This window comes from Strix aluco, chromosome 4 (assembly GCF_031877795.1).
Source record: "Strix aluco isolate bStrAlu1 chromosome 4, bStrAlu1.hap1, whole genome shotgun sequence".
Classification (NCBI taxonomy): Eukaryota; Metazoa; Chordata; class Aves; order Strigiformes; family Strigidae; genus Strix; species Strix aluco.
This window is the reverse complement of record NC_133934.1, coordinates 57,593,102-57,615,519: the sequence shown is the minus strand read 5'-3', so window position 1 is coordinate 57,615,519 and position 22,418 is coordinate 57,593,102. Positions and strand designations below refer to the sequence as shown.

The following is a 22,418-nucleotide window of genomic DNA, read 5'->3' as shown; positions in this document are numbered from 1 at the left end:
GCTCCGCCGCTTCCGCCCCGGCTCCGCCCCTTCCTGCGCGCGCCCCGCCGGGCCCTGCCCCGCTCGCTTCCCACTGCCGCCCGTCCGCGCGGAGCGCGTCCCCGGAACCGCTGTCTCCAGGCTCTGGTTGCGCCGGGGGACCGGCGCGGCGGCGGACGCGGCTCCGGGCAGAGAGCGGCGGCAGTGGTCCCCGCGCATCCTCCTCCTCCTCTTCGGTAAGAGCGCGGCGGGCGGCTCCGCGGGGGCAGACGTGACTTCGCCGGGACCTGGGAGGAGGGGGTTTGGGGGGGAGGAAGAGGGGGGCCACTCACACTCACACTCACCCTCACTCGGCAGCTGCTACCGCCGGTCCCGGGGCGGGGCGAGCGTTGAGTCTCCCTGTGGCGCGGGGAGGGCCTGGGCGGAGCCGTCAGGGCAGCGGAGCGGAGCGGAGGTGGCCGTGTTGGCCCTGTGGGTGCTGGCGTCCTTTCTGCCTGTGTCTGGAGGGACGGTACCCCCTAGTGCTGCGGCCCGCTGCTGCGGTCTTGAGGAAATCGGGCTAGGGCGGTAACGGGCGCGGGAGGGTCCCCGCAGCCGTCTGGGGCTCCGCCGGGGCGGGAGCCCGTCGCGCTGCTCTGCCCCGGGGCGGCGCGTCTGGTGGGTGGTTTCCACCCCGGGGCCGTGCGGAGCTGCCCAGGCCGCTCTCGAGCGGGAGGTGCCGGGTCCCGGTGCCTGACTTGGGCCTGAGCGGGCTCGGTTGCTGGCGCCGCAGTGAAACGGGAGGTCAGCTCCTCCGCTGTGCTAGGGGCTGGCTGCGGAATGAAGGCGCACTGGCCCGCCCGTGGGGACAGCGATTGGGAAGAAAGGGACCGAGCAAATAGAGGTGGTGTATCTGCAGTACGGGGTATATAAGTTTCAACTGTAGCATAGGAGAATTTTTCATTAAAAGATAGCGGGTTTTTTATTCTTTTAAGCATTTTATTTTTAAAGAGTGACTTTTAGATGAGAGGCTTTTCCTTCATTCTTAAAGGAAATGTCAGGGAGGAGTTTGCAGCAAGTATGTTGCAAAGGATTGGGTCGTAGCTTTGGTGTAACTAATTCACAAATTCAGTTGCTTCTTCCACTAAGAAATCACCCAGGAGGATGATAATCTAGGGAATTTGTAAACCTTATAAATTTCTGCAGTCATTGAATTAGAGAAAGGTGAAAACGATAATGGAAACGTAATAAATTTGCGACTTAAACTAATGAGCAATGACATTTGTTTAAACAGCATCTTCAGGTCCGTTTTTGCAGAATATCGAAGCTTGGGGGTGGCAGAGATTAGCAAATCTCAATTGCGTAGGTATGATTATCTCGTTTAGTTGACTAAATGTTTTTTATAAAACTGATTTTTGTAGCAACACAGTTATTCATGAGAACAGAAACATTTTGTAGAAAGGTAAGGCAGATGTAACAGGAAAAGGGCTTGATTAAGCAGGGAACTCCAATGCAAAAAGGACATATACAGGAGGTGGAAGTGGAGATAAAAGCTACAAAGGAGGAATGTAGAAATATTGCCCAGGCATGTAGCAATGGTGTTAGGAAAGTCAAAGCTAAGCTAGTTTTGAAACTAGCAAGCAATATCAACAGAACAAGCTGCTGCTTATCAGGGAAAGGATTCACAAGGAAAATACTGTGCTGCTGCTCAGTGGGACAAGTGTTTAGGTGACAGCAGACACAGATAAGGGTGAGACAGTTGATGCCTTTTTTGCAGCAGACTTCACCAATAAGGTCTCCCAGGCCTTTAGTCACAAGGTAGGGTTCAAGGAGAGGAGGAACTGCAAGTTGTGGAAGAGGATTGAAGCAGGGATTTACCCACCAAGTCCATGGGCCCAGGTAGACTGCATTCAAGGGTGCTGAGGGCTGACAGTGTCTTCACAGAGCTACTCTTTGTCATCTTTGAAAGGCCATGAGACTGGGGGAGATCCCCAAAGACTGGAGAAAGGCAAATCTTACATTCATCTTCAAAAAGTGCAAGAAGGACAATCTGGAGAACTACAGGCTGGTCAGCTTTGCTCCCTCCACCTGTGGAAAGGTCATGGAGGAAGCCATTTGCAGGCATAAGAAAGTGCAGGTGGTGACTGGGGATAACCAGCTTGGGATCTACCAAGGATAAATCATGCCTGACCAGCTGGATTGTCCTCTGGGACAAAATAACTATATCTGAAGATGAAGGGAGAGTGTTGGATGTCATCTGCCATGGGCTCAGGGTGACCTAATGGAAGCCTTTATATACTTAAGAGGAGACTATTGAAAAGATAGAGCCAGTCTTTCTACTTGGGTGCACTGCAGAAAAATGAGAGACAGCACAAGTTAGAATTTCCAATTCAAAGTAAGGAAATGAGGGCAGTTGGGCATTGGGACTGGTTGCCCAGAAGGTTTGTCACGTTCCTGTGTTTGGAGGTTTTTCAAGATCCAACTGGACAAAGGCCTAGGCACGCTGGCGTGAATTCAGTGTTGACTTTGCTTTGAGCAGGAGGTTCCACAGGGTGACCACTTGGGGTCCCTTCCAAACTGAATGATTCTGTGATTCGTAAACAATGTACTGTTTGTGAGGAGTAGAGAACAGCAAGTATAGGGCAATAGTGTCATTTTATAAATTTTGGGTAAACAGATTATGGTCATATTGAAATCTTAATTTAAAAGAACAGTACAAAATATGCTGTAGAATAGAATGTAAAATGAAGGATACTGGTACTAGTAACTCCATAGCAGAAGATTTTACTCCAGTCTTCTAAAATTCTTTGGAGAAGATGTCAAATAAATAAGAACTGATTAATACAGTGGTTCTGATTAATCGGATTGTCTGGACTAATAAAGTCTGTGAGTTTTTAAATATCTCTCATGGGAGATAACTGAGAAATTATGTTGTCATAGATCAAGTCCTATTAAGATACTAAAACAAAAACTGAAAATAGAAGTTCAGTTTTTCCTACTTTCAAGATTTTCCTTATCTACTTTAAGACTTAGATTAAATCTGAAAGTGATCTGGAGAAGGCATTATTGGTAAGTAAGCAAAATCTGCCACTGTCACAGTTACTAGATTAGTCAGGAGTAGAGAAGATCCTGAGAAACAGAAGAATCCAAAGGGGAAAAAAAAAAAGGGTGAATTGATATTATGGTGGTAAGTGAAATCAAGTATTGATGAACACAGTGCAGTGTATTGGAATTTTGTGCTATTGATTCATGTTACTGGGTTTTTAAGTTAACTGCTACAGATGTTGAAGGTAGCTGAAGAGGAGATGTAAATGAAAGTCCTTTTAATAATGGGTGTCAGTGGAAAGTAAAAGTATTGCTGAGTTTGTAAAGAACGGGTTTGATAATAGCATTGCAGTAGGAATTGAAGTTGTGCACTTTCTTGGAAAAATATCTTCAATTGTATGCCTGTCTCAGAAAATAATAGAAAAAGGAGTTCAGAAACAGGTGGATGAAAATACGACCATATCTGAAAATGTAATGTAAGTAGATCCATTTAACTGAAAGTGATGATGAGTAAGACAATATATGTGTAGGCATGAAAAATAATAGCTGGCAAATAAATGAAGAGAGAGGGGCTCTTGCACCCTGGAAATCTAGTGAGTCTATTAAATTGGAAGACCACATGTTCAGTATAGTGCTCAATTAAGCTTGTGTGTATTTAGCAGAAGACAATAGTATGCTCAAGAAATGAGAGACTCAAAAAGTTCTTAGATGTTTTAAGAATAACAACCCAATAATTAACTTTTTTTTTTTCCCACAGAGATTTAAACCACTTAGAGTAGTCTGCATTGGGAAGTTACTCCGGGATTGTCTGTTGTAGGATTTTTAGTATTGTCTCAGATACTTCAGAGAGTTTTGCTACCTTATATTTGGTCTTGTCTGTTCATCATCAAACAGTTCTTACACAATAGTGAAGACGTGTCAAACAGACTGGAGCTGAGAAAGGTGCTTTTAGGGCTGGACTAACGGATCAATGCTTAGTTGCAACAGGGTGCGCTTGTCCCTACTCCATGAGTTGCCTGCATGTTGCCTCCAATTACTACTGCCTTGTGCAGAACCAGTTTTTCTCTGAGTTCCTTTATAACACAGCCCTCTAATCTCAGAGCTGCCTTGTCAAACTGCCACACAAAAGACAGTGTCATACGCACTTTTTTCCTATTTTTTTTTCCTAAACGGTGTTTGAATTATTTTCTGTACCAAGATTCCACTTCAACCAGAAAGTCAAGGAGTGCTCTTGGGCAGAATAACCTATGGCATCATCATTAAAACACTGTACTATTCTTGCTCCAAGGCTATCAAGTTGCTATATGCCGACTTCACCACCAGAGGGGCAGTGTATGAATGAAAACATGGATGAATGAATGTCATTGGATCTTAAATTTATAAGTATCAAACCGCTGTTCTGATCTGTAAACCCGTGGAAAAAGCCACTGCCAAAAGCAATAATCTGTCTTTTGGACCAGGCCAGTTACTGGTGTTAGCCTGTTCAACAGTTGGGTTATTGTGGTCCAGTAAGGAGAGTACATTTATCAATTTACTTTTTCCAGATGATGCTGGTTTTGAGACAACTATTGATGTGTTCATCTTTCTGTTAAATATACTTACCTTCTTTAACTTACAAATAGATTTTTTTTTTAATTTTAAAATGTGCCTAAACTGAGCATAGCTGAACTGTTTGATAAGCCCAATTGCTTCTCTTCTCATGAGAAATTTCATGTGATATGTTAGTTATAACTGCAGTAGCCTATGACATTATAACTTTCCCTTGAGAACAGAGAAATAATTGCTGCAATTTCATACACAAATAAAAGAATAGATGCAGAGAACTCTTTTGAAATTTGGATTTTAACAGATCCTTTACAGTAGATGTCTTTTAAAATGCTAGAGCTAGAAATAACTCTGGGAAGTGTTACCTTCAGAAAGATGAAAACGGAATTATTATGCTTACACTTGTTCTCTAAATACTACAGGCATCCTGAATTGGCTGCTAATGACTGTTGAGGCTACCTGTTCCTTACGTACACAAGTATATATTCCTAGAAGAAGCCTTGGAAAAGAACTTAAAGTATTTTTTTTAACAGGGAATTATTCCAAATTTCTGAAATTACTGTTTTAATTCTACTGTTTTCATTCAACAGAGGGTTTAGCAGAGTCCTAATTTAAGTTTGTATGGTACTGAAATTGGAAGGCATATTCACAGAACAAAGAAATAGAAGAGATAACCTACCCACAAAACTCAGGAGCATCCTGAAAATTTATCAGAGGTAGATGCATAAAAAAAGAGTGTACGTGCTTTCCACACACATTGAATTCACTTTTTGTAAACATCAGAGACGGACTGAATTGTCTGGATGGGGCTTGCACAGCAGTCTCTGATCAGTGAAAAAGCAGAGTAACTGGTGTGTAGTACTTACTAGCAGAAGTTCTGTGGCCACCAGAAAATGATTTGACAAGTAGCAAAGATTAAGGAAGAGAGAAGAGGCTCTTGAAGAGTATTCTTAACTCTCTGCTGGGTCCATTGATAAAATCCCTATGAAGTCTACTGTATGTCAAACTCCTTGATGATCTCAGTCAAGCGATTCTCTGGTGTCTCGTGAAAGCTCAGCATGAGATAAAGGTTCCTGGAGACTTCTAGGCAAGTATTGAGGGAGCAGGCTGCCACTGCTGGTGTTTTGGCCAGAGAGGTAAAAGTTCACTGCCTTGAATATCAAAAGGAATTCATCAGACAAAACCTTGGAAGCTCCAGCTGAAAAAGCTGTCCAGGCAGTGCTTTTGAGCAGAACTGATGAAAGCCTTTTCAAGAATGTCTTCTAGATTACTGTATAAAAAATAAAAAAAAAGGCCTGATGTGTTTTAAATGAGATTTGAAGGGATTATTAGCCATACCACTTCTCATTCATTTTGAAAAAGAGCAGGAAACTTCCCTTCCCTTCTTAAATGATTAGTTGTTAATTACTGATTAAGTTAGAGAGCTGTGTATCCTTGTTGGGACAATTTCTGATGTAAATGAATTTCCTTAGAGCTTTTGTTGAAGAAATTAATAGAGGAGGCTCCAGAGTGCAGGAGTGTATTGCTGTGAGGCAAACTTTTTTTTTTTAAATTTGTTCTAAACTTTTCCTCACTTTATTCCATTTATATTGACTGTGTCATCTTGGAGCTCTAGATAGTCGTTACTCAACATGAAAACCTAGGCTGTCACAAGAGGACTTGGATAAATCACAATCTGAATTATAAATTTTCTCACTGTTTCAGCTAAATTTAAAAATGGACCATATATTTTTTCAGACTTTTAATATATATATAAAATCATATACTAGCTGTTTTGTATCTCTTATATTGTATGTTACAATGAGTTGTTCTTTTCAGAAGTTTCAAGTTATTTTTTCTGCAAGTAAGATTTTTCTTTGCTATTCTGAAATGAGCAATGAGATAGAAATCACTGTATGTGCAAATAATGTTAAGGAGAAGGGTGGTAATTGCTTTTCTTGAAGTTTATACTTATTTTGCATACTTCTCAATATTCTGTATGTACGGAATATCAAGAATATGAAATATTTGTTCCATTTGTGTAAGTATGATGAGTTCAGTTACTGAACATCAGATATGCCAAATAATGAATTTGACATCACTTCTGATGTAAAGCCAAATTCAAGTTCTGCAGCTCTGAGGTTCACAATCAGTCATCTTCTAATGATGATAATTAATTTACATATCATCTTTGCTGTGATTTAATATAATTTCATTCCACACAAAAAAAAAAAATCTTCTGTGAGATAGTTAGCCACATGCTGTTTGAATTATGCTCCATATGAATAAAGCTGTCGTTGGTTTTCTTTTTTTTTTTTTCCCCTCCTCCAGGGCCACCCCAATGGCTGCTACAGTGAACTTGGAACTTGATCCTATTTTTCTGAAAGCCCTGGGCTTCTTGCATTCAAAGAGTAAGGACTCTGCTGAAAAGCTGAAAGCGCTTCTTGATGAGTCTTTGGCCAGAGGAACTGACTCAAGCTATCGTCCGTCTCAGAAGGTACTGGTAGTAGAGAGCACAGGACATTTGTGTATGCCTTTTTAAAACTCCTGCTATTCCTAGTTCGCTTTTATAGCTGAAAAGTTAAGAGTATCAGAAACTGAGGAAAAAGAAAAACTAATTATGGAACGTTCATCATTCCCCTTTTATGCAATCTGTTCGCTCAGTTGAAGTTAATGGGAAAAAAAAAAATCTGTTTACCTTGTTGGTTTACCAAGACCTGTGAAAGAGATATTCCACACTATATTGCAAGTGTCATGATTTTGTAATAGTACTTTTTGTATTCACTTTTATATCGGTTTTGGCACTTTCATTCGTAAGCTATCATACACTCTATCTAAGGTGAACCCAAAAATTACATATTTCCTCAGTTACAATCAAAACTAAAATGTCTTTAAAATGCAGATTGTTTTTGCCGCAGATAAATATGAAACAAAACGAGCTATTTACTGATAAAGCTGGATCTCTTTTCTTGAAACTGATGCTGAAGTCATATGAGAATGAAAACCACCAAATGGTTCAAAGCAGAAATGATTTGCAGGCTGAAACCATTGCCATCCAGTGGACAAACATTATTTTTCATCTACTGAAAATCACTAAACACCTGCTAGAGAGAATATTTGAATCTGAGATTAGTCTATGGAAATAATCAAGCGGGGACATCCTGATATTGCTACATATTGCCATATGGATAATGAGGTAGTGTTCTCCCCTAGGATGCCTAGAAGTCACCCTGGTATATTCTAATGATGGTCTGTATGCTGATACGTTAGTAATATTTCACTTCTACGTGTACGTGATTCTGAATAACTAAAAGGCACTATTACCACTACAGCATACATCGTGCTAGTACTGTGTGGTCTAACTCCTTTCTATTCAAATTGTTAACTCCCTGAAACCTAAACTGCAGCTCCCTCTAACACAGGTCTCAAAACTCTCAGGTGCTCACTATGTCAGAGCTCAAAGAAGCGTTGGTTTAAAGAGGAGGCAGGGAGCTGAATAATAGTACAAAGAGGCAAGCCAATTCTAATAATGGTTTGGCTGGTAGTCACCTGCCCTCAGGTGAGATTGAGGCTCATGCCAGAGGAAGAAATCTTTTGTTCTCCTCTTTTCAGTGTGTCTCCAGTGTGTCTCAGCTGGACTGCAAAGCTCAAAAATGGAAGAAGGTGAAAAAATTCCTTTCCTTGCATTCTCGGGCTGCAGGATTAATTTGTAGTTGACCATGAAGTCCACGAACAGAGTAAGGAGCACAGGATTACCACAGCTGGGCAAATGAGGAAATCCATTTCTGACTCTGGATGCAACAGGAAGTTAGCAAGCTTGAGGGGGGCTGAAGCTCAGGACCCGTCCCAGTATACAGTAGAGAATTACTCCCTTCTTACCAAGCGGGGGGTGGTACCTTGTTCATGCAATTGGTGTGATTAATCACTCATTTACAGATTCACTTGGTTATTATCCATTGCTGACACTAATGTGACATTAATAAGAGCTATTGATTTCTGTTGAGATGTAAATTTATTAATCTGATAGGTGAATATGGACTGAGATTAAGTGGAGGTCAATATTTTTCTCCATGAGGGAATGAAATATTGATGTGTGGTGACATCAGATGTCAACTTATGTTTTCAGCTTATATTGAATTTTGTCCTCAGAACTATCTGAAAATTTGTGTTCTTTATCTCTTTGATTTTAAAAGCAGAAAAGTTTTCCTTTTTAATTAATGTTCCAAAGAGGATCTGTCTTTGGAAAAGGAGCACCTTTTCCTCTGGAAGATGAGTGATCAGGGAAGATTTTAATAGTTGACTGCAGCTTAAATACATTAATTTGTTGATGTGATATGAAAATATTTAAGAAATGTTTTTAAAAAGAAAGTGTGTGTGTGTATATATATGCATGATCAATGTTGTATGACATGTTGTTTGCCTATTCTGTTATCTAACTAGTTGCAAACTAGGAAGTAACTCAAGTGTAGGGTTTGCCTTCATTTTTTGTTTCTGTTTTCAGGAAACAGAGCAACCAAAAGTATCTGTTACCAAACCTATTTCCAGTAAGCAAGAGCCTAAAGCTTCTTCTAATTTGCCTTCTGGCAACAACAATGGCAAGCCCTCTGCATCAGAAAAGGTGAAAAAAGAAACAGAAAAGAGATCTGCCGATAAAGTAAGTAACTTCTGTTCTCTAATGAAATAACTTGGTTAATAAACTTGAAGATGTTTTAGACAAAAGCTCTCCTTAACCTATGTAAGTCAACTCATCTAATGGTGCATAGCCTGTGAGCTGCCTTATCCAGTCATGTTGCCATTTAGGCAATCCAACAAAAGTCTTGTTATAATTATTCTGTGAATGTTTTCTCTGCTCCTTCCAGGGGGGTTGGACTAGACCTTTAAAGGTCCCTTCCAAGCTAAACCGTTCTGTGATTCTATGTTTTAAATATCCTGATAATAAGAGGTTACTAAAATGTAGCAAGCTGAAATGTGGGATTCCCAAAGCTTTTTCAAGGATTTTGAGGTGAAGTACAAAAAGTGGATTTGAGCTTCTAGTTCATAAATATTCTGAAGAAAATATGTATCGAAGGAAAATATGTTGTCTGTATGCTGTGTAAAGTACACCTTCTTATACTGCTAACCTAATTGTTCCAGTCATCTTCTCATTTTAATAATAACCATTAGCTTTTTGCATTTTCACATTCTGTGTGTGTGTAACAGATAAAAGGGGATACCACTGAAGGAGCTGATACACCAAAGAAGCCCAGACTAGAGAAGCAAGAGGCTCGTTCCTCTCCTATTACAGTTCAGACAAGCAAGGATTTATCCATGCCTGATTTATCTAGCTTTGAGGAAACCAGTGCTGATGACTTTGCTATGGAAATGGGATTAGCCTGTGTTGTTTGCAGGTAAGTCAACATTGCTTCATTGCAATTGTGTGGTTACCTTTTTTTTTATTTTGTAGAATTGAGTTGATGTTTTCTATAACTTTATTCTGGAAATCACTTAAGCAAATATCTAAAATTAATAATACATTTAAGCATCCTTCATGAATAAGAATGGTTTCTTGAAAATGGAACCTTTAATGTGAAAACCAACTTTTCATCTTCAGGAAAGGACAAGTGAAAAATAATAAACCAAGACATGATCCCAATGCAAATCCTATCATGACAAATACTGACTTTTAATTATTAGAAAACAAGTTAAAATATTAATGGCTAATGATAAGCATTTTTAAAAAATCAGTTCTCTTCTGAAAACACTTTTAAGTTGCATTATTATGAGATCTGTATGTGTTGCTTCTCTTTTCATAATCATTTGACATTAGTTTACATAGTTAACAGTGTAAATATATCTTGCAGTCAAGACAGGTTCTCTTTACTTTTCAGTAAGGGCTCTAAAATTGGATCTTAGTAACGTTCTGCTAACAATATGTTTCATGTTAACAGATGTATAAAATATGCTTTTGAATATCCATCCTGGGATCAAATCACTCAAATCGGGATTTGGTTTCACAGATGATTTATATCCTTGTAAGTCCCCACTGCTGCCAAAAGGAACAGTTTGGCTCTCCCAATTGTGCCTCCTCCCCTGTCCTGTTCAGGGGGTGTATTGCCCACACATGTGTTTGATCAGCTGAATCAGCTTCTGGATCAGCTGTCCACTTGGGTTTTCCAGTAGGGTAAGGTCTTAGTCAGCTTAGTGAGTGTGAATGCTTATGCTGGCACACGTGTGGATGCAGGAATGTAGACCCAGGGCAGAGAGGAAAGTGGGACTGGCCTTTTGGTAGCAGCATGTATTTTATCTCAGCTTAAGTCAGTTGGGAAACCGTGCTTTATAATTTTGTTCTTCAGTCATTTCTGCGGTCGTTCCTGTTGTGCAGATAAGGAGGTGTCTCCAGTCCATGGAGAATAAATTTCTATTGTTACAGCCAATTATACTGTTAATCAATTGTGGACTGATGAGATTTCAAGTCACATTATTCCCATGTGTTGGCACAAATGTTTAATTTCTTATTATAGACATTGGAAAAGGAAAGACAGTTAAAACATTTGAAATATGAAATAAATATTTCAATTTTATCTTTCTTCCTGCAAATTCCACTTTTGCTCTCTCCTAAAGGGACGAAGCCCTGTTCAGCAGTATGTTAAAATCTACTACTAAGAGTATGGTATTAACTTATTTGGCAGGAAAAGTTTTGTTTAGACAGTCTTGAGCTCCTGTGGATTATTAATTCTACATCTTCCCTGGCAAAGGAAAACACATACAGGCATAATGAGAAATGCCTGCAAACTAAAGAAAGAAAATACAGCTGCTGTGCCTAGCATGGCCAAGACTTTGCTTTGAAAAACATAGGCCAGGTATGTGGTTCCATTAGCTGTTCCACAATCAACGTTTAACCTGGCTGCTGAAGGCGTTGCTTCTAGCTAATCATGGTTACAGTTTCATAGGGCTCTTGCAAAAAGTGCATCTATCCTGGCTAACTAAAATAGCTCTCATTAAGCTGATGCCAGAGGGAGGGAGAAACACAGCAGGGAAAGAAACAACCCATTAGAGAGGGGATGGCAACAGTCATCCAATGTTCAGCATTTATTTTCATTTTGCATGAAACCTGCTGGAACTGATGTCATGCGGTTTTTGATCTCCAGCTCACGCTGGACAGGATGTTTTTCAGAGTGCTTGTGCTTCAAACTTTCTGAATCCAACATGTTGGTTAAGACAGTATTCCAGTTTACTGCTCAGTTTTCAACATGTGGGCCCTTTTTGGGGTTGGCCGTATTGAGCTGAAATAATAACATCCCAGTACATATGAAATATAAAAGCACTGGATAATCTGTAAAATAAATCCAGTATGAATATTATGTAGAAAATGACATCTTTTAATAACTCAATTATTCAGTCAACTGTGAATGAAAAAATCATGTCCAATTGCAGAGTAGGTGGGGTTCATAGCCACAGGGTTTATACTTATATTGCTTAAGAAGACAAGTTAACAAGAACCCAGCTGTAGGTTCACAAATGCAAAAGATCATTGGAATATTAACTATTCCTTTTTTTATAGATGTAAAAACTAAAGCAGAGACATTAAATGTTTCTTCAAGATCTGCTAAGTGTCAAATGTATTTTCATAGTGACTAGGAGTATCAAATGTTGATGCCTGTGGTGTGTTTCTTCTTGTTCCTTTATACCGAGTTAGTCAAGGAGAGAGGGAGTATTAAAATAACTTCACCCTCTGCAATACCTGCAGATCTCAGAAAAACAAGGCTTCTCAGTTAGAAGAAGAAGAAATACTACGTGCATTTTGCAGATGATAGTGAACTCTGTCTCTCAAAAAAATGGAAAAAAAAAGTCTTCTAAAAAGCCTGGTTTTGAAAGAACAACCTTATTTTTATTAATACTTTTCTGTTTGGTTGGTTTCTGAAGGTGAAAATCATTAGGTTTATTTCTCAATTATCATACCATTTAAAAATAACTCCAGTTTAACTTGTTTCTGGGCATGAAGAGTTCATGGTTTTTTAATTGGTCTGGGATTGTTCTTTGCAATTTTAAAATAAGGTAGACATGGTGTTGAAACGTCACTGCTTTGTTCTGACCCAGTTTATTTAGGAATAACAAACAAATAAAAGAGCTTTTGAAATATCCTGCATCTAAAGTAACGGGTCCTGGAATTTCAGAAAGACTTCTCCCTCTGGTTTTAAATAACCCATTTAAAAAGAAATATTTCTTAGAAAATATTCTAGTATCCATATGGACAATACCTTCAGACATCATTTTCCTGTTATATAAAGAAATAAGGGATTACCTTTCCCCACCCATCTACAAATAGAGTTTCCATGGTTACCTGGGTACCTGCTCCTCAGGGATATGAGCAAAAGCAGCTTAGCAATTAAATAGCTTGATTTGTCATCTGAAAGAAGAAATCATTAGGAAAATGGTATTTGGCTAATTCACAGACATACTCCTAGTCATGCGTAGATCACTAATTTGTCATTTATACAGCGTGATTACTTTCACCAGAGGCCCATGCAAAATTAAGTCCTCCTCACCAGCTTACATGTTTGCTTCAAGGCAGGACTGCACAGTTAATCCTTTCTGTTCCATCTTTCCATGATTCTGGTATTATCTCGAATTCCAAGTGTCTGTTTGTGTAGTAGGGACCAAAAGGATGGCTAATAAAGCGTCTTTAAAGTAGTATACAGCTTCAGTGATGATGCTTTTAAATCCTGTAGCAGAAAGCACTCTTACAGGCTTGTCACTGAGATATTATTTGTTCTTGAACTGTATTGTTCTACAGTTTACAGCAAAATTATCCAAATGTAGACCAGGCCTTCATATGCTAATATAATGAGGAAGTCTTATTGGTATACAGTGAGGTATGCATAAAATGCCCAAGTAGAGTAAAGCAGGTGAGACATTTCTAATATAAAAATCAAACAGGAAAATCAAAAGTGTCATGTACACATGTTTAACGGTATAGAAGTTTTAGATTTTTTTGAAAGAAATTACCTTTGAAAATACAAAATTTCTAAAATATCTGTTAGGAAGAACTCCCACAGGAAGAAGAGAAATACATTTCATTTGCCACAGGTAGAAAATGTATGTGAAAGCAAAAATATTGTTAGTTTTTACCTTAAACCTTGCAAAATTGGCAACAATTGGGTAATCCTTTAAGTGCTTTCTCCTATAATCTGTTCTTAACTATTTGCTTTGCAGGCAAATGACAGTTATTTCTGGGAATCAGCTAGTGGAGTGTCAGGAGTGCCATAATCTTTACCACCAGGATTGCCATAAACCTCAGGTGACAGACAAGGAAGTGAATGATCCTCGACTTGTATGGTATTGTGCCCGCTGTACCAGGCAGATGAAGAGAATGGTAAGAGTCAGTTTTTTGTCTCATATGAGCACTATTTGAATACTGCAGGCTATTTCTAATACGTGAGAGTATTTTATGGGTTTCAGAAATCTTTGGAAGCATGTTGGAGAACCATTTTTCTCAGCAGTGCTTCCCTTGCTGCAGCTGTGTTTTTTAATGTAGCATCTCAAAGAGATTTCTGTAATGTGCTTAAACAAAGCTTTTTAAAAAGCAGAAGTGAAGAAGAATGAAATAGGATTATTTTCTACTTGGTAAGCAGCAGTTGAAAACTTTTTTTATTCCAGGTGATACTCAGTTTTTATTACATGTTTACCAAATAGCCCTACAGTTTTAATTTTCTTCTTAGCTTTGGAATGGTTGTTTTCCTGTAAGACAAGACTGCAAATTTCGGTCCAGATCTCAAGTATTCAGTGTTCTCAGGCTTGATAATAAGCTGAGGGTAGCACATTCCAGGAAAATATCCCTTTATTTTGATTGATCTGCGTGTTAATTTCTGGACTAAACAAACTAATTACTCCTGATCTCATAGGAATCCCACTCATCTTATTATAAGAAACAAACATCAGAATGAGAAAGCATCTTTGGGTGCATGAAACATTAACCATTAGTTCTCATGACTTTAGTTCTGACATTTTAAAATCAAACCCTTTCATACAGCAAGAAATGTGTTCTCTTTTGGAACTGTTCTGTGGTAACTTAGCAAATTGTTACCTGTTGAAATGGCTCTACTAAGAAACAGGGAAAGAAGGCAATCTAAGATCTTACAAGGCCTGATTATTCTGATGATCATCAGGCCTTTGAACTGAGAGGAATGTTTGCTTGAGGTCAGTTACTGCACAGGATAGCCATTGCAGCCATTCAGCATTTGCCTTCAGAATCCTTTCCTTTTTTTGTTTGGCGTAAATTCCACCATTTTACCTGCCACTTCTTAGCAGGCTTTTGCAGCCTGCATCCCAGTACTGCTGGATTCGGTTCCTGTCTTCAAGTTCACCTGTCTTTACCTTATTTCTGCGAAGGCCCAGTGCTTTTCTGTTCCCGAAGCATCAACACTGCCATTCTTTCCACACTGAAATAGCAAGTTCTATTCAGTATGCTTTTGGGCTGGACTCTGTCCCCAGTACCATACTCAGAACTACCTCCACATCCCCTATTACCATATTTCAGAGACACCGTTCAGCTTGAAATTGTAAAGGCTAGATTGCAATCTGATAATGCTCATGGTTTTTTTTAACAGTCAAAACAGTCAATGTTAGGCCCAGAACTAATTTGGGGTGTTTTTTTCCTGCCACTTGCACAGGCTCAGAAGACACAAAAACCACCTCAAAAACCAGCTCCTGCAGTGGTTTCAGTTGCACCAGCTGTGAAGGATCCATTGGTAAAGAAGCCAGAAATTAAGTTAAAACCTGAGACCCCACCAACATTTCTAGCATTCAAGAGAACAGAAGTCAAGGTAATGTAGTTTACATTTTCCAGAGTGAGAGTTTACATTTCACTGCATAGATTGGTCTAATTGAAAAAATGACAATCTTTTCTCACAAGAACCATGAATGAAAATAGTCTGCTATGCTGCTATGTGTACTGAGTAGTACCATAGCATAGTTGATTTGTATTAACACTAACAGACTGGGGGGAAAAAAACCTCAATTCAACTGTAAGTCCCTGAAGAATTCAACTCTTGACTGTGGTTTTGTGTTACAAGGGAGAGAACAGAATTTCTTCCATGGATTTTTTTTTTTTTATGATATTTTATACAAGTAGAAAACCTCATAAATAAATGTGCACTAGCAGCCCAGAAAGCCAATTGCATCCTGGGCTGCATCAAGAGAAGTGTAACCAGCAGGTCAAGGGAGGGGATTCTCTGCTCCTGTGAGACTCCACCTGCAGTACTGTGTCCAGCTCTGGGGTCCCCAACATCAGAAGGACATGGACCTGCTTGAGCAGGTCCAGAGGAGGATGCAAAGATGATCAGGGTGCTGGAGCACCTCCCCTGTGAGGACAGGCTGAGAGAGTTGGGATTGTTCAGCCTGGAGAAGAGAAGGCTCTGGGAAAACCTTATAGTGGCCTTCCAGTACTTCAAGGGGGCCTGCAGGAAAGATGGGGAGGGACTCTTCATCAGGGAGTGTAGGGGTAGGACGGTAACGGTTCTAAACTGGAAGAGAGTAGATTTAGTAAGGAGTAAATTCTTCACTGTGCGGGTGGTGAGACACTGGAACAGGTTGCCCAGCGAGATTGTGGCTGTCCCCTCCGTGGAAGTGTTCAAGGCCAGGTTGGACGGGGCTTTGAGCAACCTGGTCTAGTGGAAGGTGTCCCTGCCCATGGCAGGGGGGTTGGAACTAGATCATCTTTAAGGTTGCTTCCAACCCAAACTATTCCATGGTTCTATGAATTGTGTAAAAGGTATGATTTGCACTCTGTGGTCAAGTAACATATGCATATTTTAATAGTTAGAAGGCTTCTTCTCATGGTAATAGTGGACTTGACAGTGCTGGGTTAATGGTTGGACTCGATGGTCTTGAAGGTCTTTTCCGGCCTAGGTGGTTTTATGATTCTACAATAGAGAAACTAGAGCTGACTGTGAGATCTAATTTAGGAGCCTGCTGCTTCTTATATATGTTGCCTCATGTTTCTTTTTCTCCAAGTTATTTAATAAATATTGTCAAAAGTTAGTCAAAGGTAGTAAACCAGAGCAGTGTAATAAATAACATAGTAGTCCAACAAAGCATGACCCTTACCTAGGAAAACACATCTTTAACTCAGAATCAAAGTGATTATTCATATGCTTAAAGTTATGTTTGCCATTGCTCTGCCTGGATGCAAACCATCATGAATAATATGATGGCTATTGCTCAGGCACTTACACTTGTGAATAACTTTTTTCACCTCAGCAGAGTTATTTATGTGCCTGAACAGGTTGTAGGAGTGAGGCCTGATTTCATCCATCATCTTTACTGTTTAGAAACTGTCTGGATATATTATAGAAGGGGTATTACTTGAATAGAGGGTTTTAATTTCCGTTTTGACTCTGCCATTTGGTATAACTCTGGTTTAATAATTCAGTGTGTGTATTATCCCCATCTGAAAACTGGGGATTATAGGGTTTGTGTGGGAACTGCAGTTAATGGATATAGCACTTTGCCCACAAGGAAGACTTTGTTTACAGGAGGTTTGTATTTTGCAGTACCTGAATGGGAAGACTATAGGAAAGAAGTCCAGTGACTTTTTTTTTTTTTTAAATATGGCACAGGCTGCTAAGAACCAAGAGCAGGGAAGGGAACGAAAAGAAGTTTAGACACTGCTAATTTGACCAAAAGACTGTAACAAATGTAATACTTACTTGCTCAGTGTCTAATTTTTTGTCTGAGCATCTGTGATCTTGTTAAAAAGTGACACCAGGTAATGACAGTAAACAATAGAAGATGGTGGCTTGCTTCCCTCTTCTATACTTCACAAATTTGGGCTTTTTGTAGTTACTTCAGTTAAACCATCTTTTAGAGTTTAAGGGGGGATCACAATGCCATATGATAGCCTGCCAGCTGTATAGAAGAAAGGGAAGAAAAGGCGGTACTGGTTTTATGTGGCTGGGAAATTAAAAGTTGCCTGCAGCTGGCATCCTTTCCTTTTTTATTAATACTTTTAACTGTAGTGACCAGTGTTGAAATATTGTCCGCTGGGTGTTCCTGGGAAAAGAACTGAAACAGAGGCTCAATCTATTCCTGCTGTGATGTTACACAAATAGATGCTATTTGTTACACAAATAAGAATGCTTTATTTATTTTAGACCTCGGCAGCAATTTCGGGGAACTCGGCCAGTACAAGTGTTTCCTCTTCAGCAACCAGTGGCCTTACAGGATGGGCTGCTTTTGCAGCCAAAACCTCCTCTGCCAATCCATCAACTGCCAAACTGGGATCAACAGCACAGAGTGCCAGTGGGAAACCTGCAGCTTCTTCAAATAATCAGAAACCTGTGGGTTTGTCAGGGTTGGCAACCTCCAAAACAGGACTAGGGTCAAAAATAGCTTCTGCCAACAACAACACAAACCCTGTTCAGCTGAAACCTCCTCCACCTCTGACACTGGGGAAAACCACTCTTAGCCGTTCGGTAAGCAGTGACAATGTCAGCAAAGTAGGTCTTCCTAGTCCCAGCAGTACTGCGCCAAGCACCAGCAGCCAGGTGACCAGTGGGAATGGCAACAGTGGGACTGTGGGTAACAGTGGGGGCAGCGCAAGCAAAACCACGGCAGATACTGGTAATCAGTCGACCTCCCTAAAAGGCCCGACTTCTCAGGAGTCTCAGCTCAATGCTATGAAGAGGTTACAAATGGTCAAGAAGAAGGCTGCTCAAAAGAAACTCAAAAAGTAGTATGGCTGCGTGGTAATTTTGTTGCTTGTGTTCTGTGAAACAGCAGGGTTGGTGTTTTTCTTAAAGAAAATCCCCTGGTTACTGGATGAAACAGTAGTTAAATCAGGGAAGCCCAAAACCTAGGTTATACAGGAGGTCAAACTTTAATCCTAGTATTTCTTCTGACGTTGCAAATCTACGAATTGAATATGTTGGAGGAATTCACTATTATATGCTCGTGTTCTTTAGCTCAAAGCACTGAAACTTGAAATTGTAAAAGTTGGGTATTTTGGAGTATAAAAAAACCACAGATTTATGTGGACACTTAATAAATTGAACTGACTGAAACTGTCATTCTTAAATGTTATTAATAAAACTATTATTAATCTGGGAAATCATTGCTGTTTTTCTTTCACCTGATTTTCTGATACTTAAAAATGCTTCAGCTGGTCAGAGTTGTCTGTATTGTACAGAGTTAATGAAACTTATCCCAAATTATACATTTCCTTAGGGGAAAAAATATATTTTCTTTTAAACAATTTCAAAAATTAACTGTTAAACAACATATTCTATTTAAAGCAAGAGTTTTAAATGGCCTGTTTTGGTAGGGAACTTCTCGGGTCATTTTGCTGTTATACTTCTCTGAGGGAGGAGGAAAGAGCATTGGCAGAAGATAAACGGTCCCTAAACCATAAAAAGAGCGGAAGAGCCAGAACAGTGTTTTCAAGCTTTCTTAATCTGTAGAGAACCTTAATATCGTCCTGTTGATTATGAATAGAAAATAAGTGGTAGGCAGTGTATATTTTAATTAAAACACAATCTGATTGAACAACACTTTTGTTGATGTGAGAGAGGGGAAAATAGAAGAAAATGAAGGGAATTGTCTTAGGTGTCAATAAGTTATCTTCCTTTCTGGCACACCTGAAACACAGAAGAGTTTTTTGATTACCTAAGTATTCCATGCTGTTAAGTATTACTATAAAATTCACAATCCTTGCATCTGTCAGAGCAGTATTGTCTGCCAACCTATCCTGGAAAATGAAGCCTCTAGTCTCTGAACTGTTCTACCATAGCCTGTATGATTATTATCTAAAATTACTGCTTCCTCATACAAGCAAGGAGCAAAGGCAGAAATCTCTTCACTAGTTAGTGACAGTGTTGGTCACTGTTCAACACTTCAGATAGATAAAAACCCTTTTCTAGCCCTGTCATCTAGTTTCTAGGAAGGGGTGGGGCAGGGAGTTGTTTGTTGCTTTTTAAAAAATGTCTATTACAGATTTTTGAAATCAGTTGGAAAACCTTTTCCAGCAATTTCTGTAGGAGCTAGGAACAGAAGTAGACACATACAAATGCATGTCTTCTTTCATGATACGCAAAGTAGCAAATGGATTCTGTATATTCTAAAAGTTTGGTTTCTTTCCCCTTCCCCTCAGTGATTTGGATTTTAGAGGGAACACTGCTCATGCATGCTTTCCCAAATCCGCTGGAGGACCCTGTATTTGAATTTACCAGCAAGTGTTGCAAAACTACTTCTAATTGGATATTGGCATTGGATCTTTCAAGGCTTGTATGTAGATGGGTTTAAGCCTGGAAAAAAAGGTTGGATTTCCAGATGCAATTTGGAGAGAAGGGCCAGGACGTGGTGGAGGTTTAGAAGAGTCTTAAGCTTACAGGAAGCTAATTCCAATCTCCTGGCTGCAAAAACATAACTCACAAAGAAATGCTAGGACACAGATGTTACCCAGCTGCATTATGGTACCTGTTTTATCCCTTGAGTTGTAATTAGACACAGAAAAACTGCAGACCACCCCACCAGTTCTGATGTTGCAGTGTGTCAGATTCATACTAATGTAAGACTCACGGCAAGCTCCCTTCTTGGGTTTCAGGTTGGCTAGCCTGCCAACCATGTCTGAAGGCACAAGGGCCAGGGTCTGGAACTTGGGAGACCAAGTGTTAGGATCCATGTAACCCAGAACTGGGATCCTAATATGTCACTGTCCCTCCCATAGCATTCATGAGACAAAGGGTTTGGTTGATTTGGGCAGGGGGTAGAGGTATTCAGAAACCCTTTTCCTTTCTCCTCAACTCAGACTTCCTTTTACCCCTCTACACTAGTTCCTTTGTGGATTTGCAAGTGTCTGAAATAGTGATATGAGGTACGTTAGCTGTTAAAATAGATCAAAAATATTTGCAATAGCATAGAGTTTCAAATAGACAAGATTGTTCAGAGATCTGAATATATTTAGCCCTTTGTCCAAATGAGAGTTTATATTTTGCTTTCATAAAGAATAATGAAAAACATGGGTTTTTTTAACCCTGCATAGGAAAAGTTCTCTTGTTACACTGAGTGATGTATTCCACACAATGTTTATGGGAACTGTCATATCTGTGTCTACCTATCTGTGTTTCATTGTTACTTAGTGTCTCAGTTCCAGGAGCAAATGAAGCAGATGCCCCAGGATTATTGCAAGACAGAAGCTGTGCTAGGGCAGAGTTGCATCCAGACATCAGCAGTGTCCAAGGTAACTTGTATCCTAGCAGCATCTTGGCTGCTCTGCCTAACTGCTAATAATACTGTGAACCTGTAAGGGGAGGCCAGGGGGAGGAAGAGGAATTTGTCTGTGTGTGTAGGTATTGTTCAGGCTGAATACGTTAAATTCCCGCTTCCAGAGACTTTGGTGGGATCAGCTTTGTCTCTTCATTTTGCAGAATGTAATCCCCCTCTTTCCCCAGCCCTAGCATGGTCTTGTACTTAGCCCAGCTACTGTTAGAAAGGAGGTTTGTAGGTGCTGTGACTGCCTCTCTGCAGCTTCTGTGGAGACGTTCGTGGCTTTTTCCTTACTGGGCTCTTACACCCACAAGCCTCCCTTCAGCTAATTTCACGTATCCTGCCGGATTCTGTTACACTCCTTCAAACCTGTCCCAGCCACATACAGGTTACACTTCATGCTTTACCATTACAATTAAGACAGGTAGTTAAAGCATCAAGACTTCCAGCTCTCCACTCACACCCCTGAGCTGTTCTTCACAGCTTGTGCTCCCTCTCTTCATCCTGGCTGCTCCAGGTTTTGTTTGGCTCTCAAGAACTGGCTCAGGCTGAGCACTGGAAAAGGATCTTGAGTCTTTCTGTCTGTGATCAGTGCTCTACTAATCCTCTCTCCATCCCTTCTGTGATGAGGAGAGTATCTCTAAACAGGAAAACATCTCAGACTGTATTGGGTTTGCATGGAAAGGTTTTGGTAGTGAGGAGTTACAGGGGTGGCTTCGGTGAGAAGCTTCTAGAAGCTTCCCCTGCGTCCAATGGAGCCAATACCAGCCGGCTCCAAGACAGACCCGCCACTGGCCGAGGCCGAGCCCATCAGCAACGGTGGTAGCATCTCTGTGATAACATATTTAACAAGGAGGGGGGGGGAAAAACCTCCTGTGTAACAGCAACTGCAGCTGGAATGGGAAGTGAGAATATGTGAGAGAAAACTCTGCAGACACCAAGGTCCAAGAAGGAGTGGGAGGAGGTGCTCCGGGCACCGGGGCAGAGATTCCCCTGCAGCCCGTGGTGCAGACCATGGTGAGGCAGGCTGTGTCCCTGCAGCCCATGGAGGTTAATGGTGAAGCAGATGCCCACCTGTAGCCCATGAAGGACCACATGCCAGAGGAGGGGGATGTGCCTGAAGGAGGCTGTGACCCCATGGAGAGCTGTGCTAGAGCAGGCTCCTGGCAGGACCTGTGGACCTGTGGAGAGGAGCCCACCCTGGAGCAGGTTTGCCAACAGGACTTGTGACCCCATGGGGGACCCACGTTGGAGCAGTTTGTGAGGAACTGCAGTCCATGGGAAGGACTCACGTTGGAGAAGTTCATGGAGGACTGTCTCCTGTGGGAGGAATCACATGCTGGAGCAGGGGAAGCGTGTGAGGAGTCCTCCTCCTGAGGAGGAAGGAGCAGCAGAAACAACGTGTGATGAACTGACCGCAATCCCCTGTGCCACTGGAGGGGAGGAGGTAGAGAAATTGGGAAGAAGGGAGGGGTGGGAGAAGGTGTTTTAAGATTTAGTTTTTATTTTCTCATTATCCTACTCTGATTTGATTGGTAATAAATTAAATTAATTGTCCCCATGTCAAGTCTGTTTTGCCTGTGATGGTAATTGGTGAGTGATCTCACCCTGTCCTTATCTCAACCCACGAGCCTTCCATCTTAGCTTGTGTC

At 40.6% G+C, this 22,418-nt stretch overlaps 2 protein-coding genes across 6 annotated transcripts in view; one reads left to right on the top strand and one right to left on the bottom strand.

Moving 5' to 3' along the window:
* The window catches only part of GSTCD (glutathione S-transferase C-terminal domain containing), a 77,892-nt gene extending 77,490 nt beyond the window's left edge, over positions 1 to 402 (bottom strand). The window contains exon 1 of the mRNA XM_074823211.1: positions 324 to 402. The gene's annotated coding sequence lies outside the window, so the exon portion shown is untranslated. The remainder of the gene's footprint in view (positions 1 to 323) is intronic.
* Positions 64 to 18,613, top strand: INTS12 (integrator complex subunit 12). Of its 5 annotated transcripts, XM_074823216.1 has the most exons (8): positions 64 to 215; positions 1,253 to 1,324; positions 6,859 to 7,024; positions 9,029 to 9,181; positions 9,727 to 9,914; positions 13,720 to 13,879; positions 15,177 to 15,329; positions 17,658 to 18,613. In XM_074823216.1, exons 3-8 carry the CDS (start codon positions 6,869 to 6,871, stop codon positions 18,237 to 18,239), a joined length of 1,392 nt encoding a protein of 463 aa, XP_074679317.1. In that variant the 5' UTR covers positions 64 to 215; positions 1,253 to 1,324; positions 6,859 to 6,868; the 3' UTR covers positions 18,240 to 18,613. The 5 variants fall into 5 exon arrangements, with proteins under 5 accessions (XP_074679317.1, XP_074679316.1, XP_074679318.1 ...); XM_074823215.1 differs by lacking the exon at positions 1,253 to 1,324; XM_074823217.1 differs by lacking the exons at positions 64 to 215; positions 1,253 to 1,324 and adding an exon at positions 616 to 862.
* Positions 18,614 to 22,418: the final 3,805 nt, after the last annotated feature.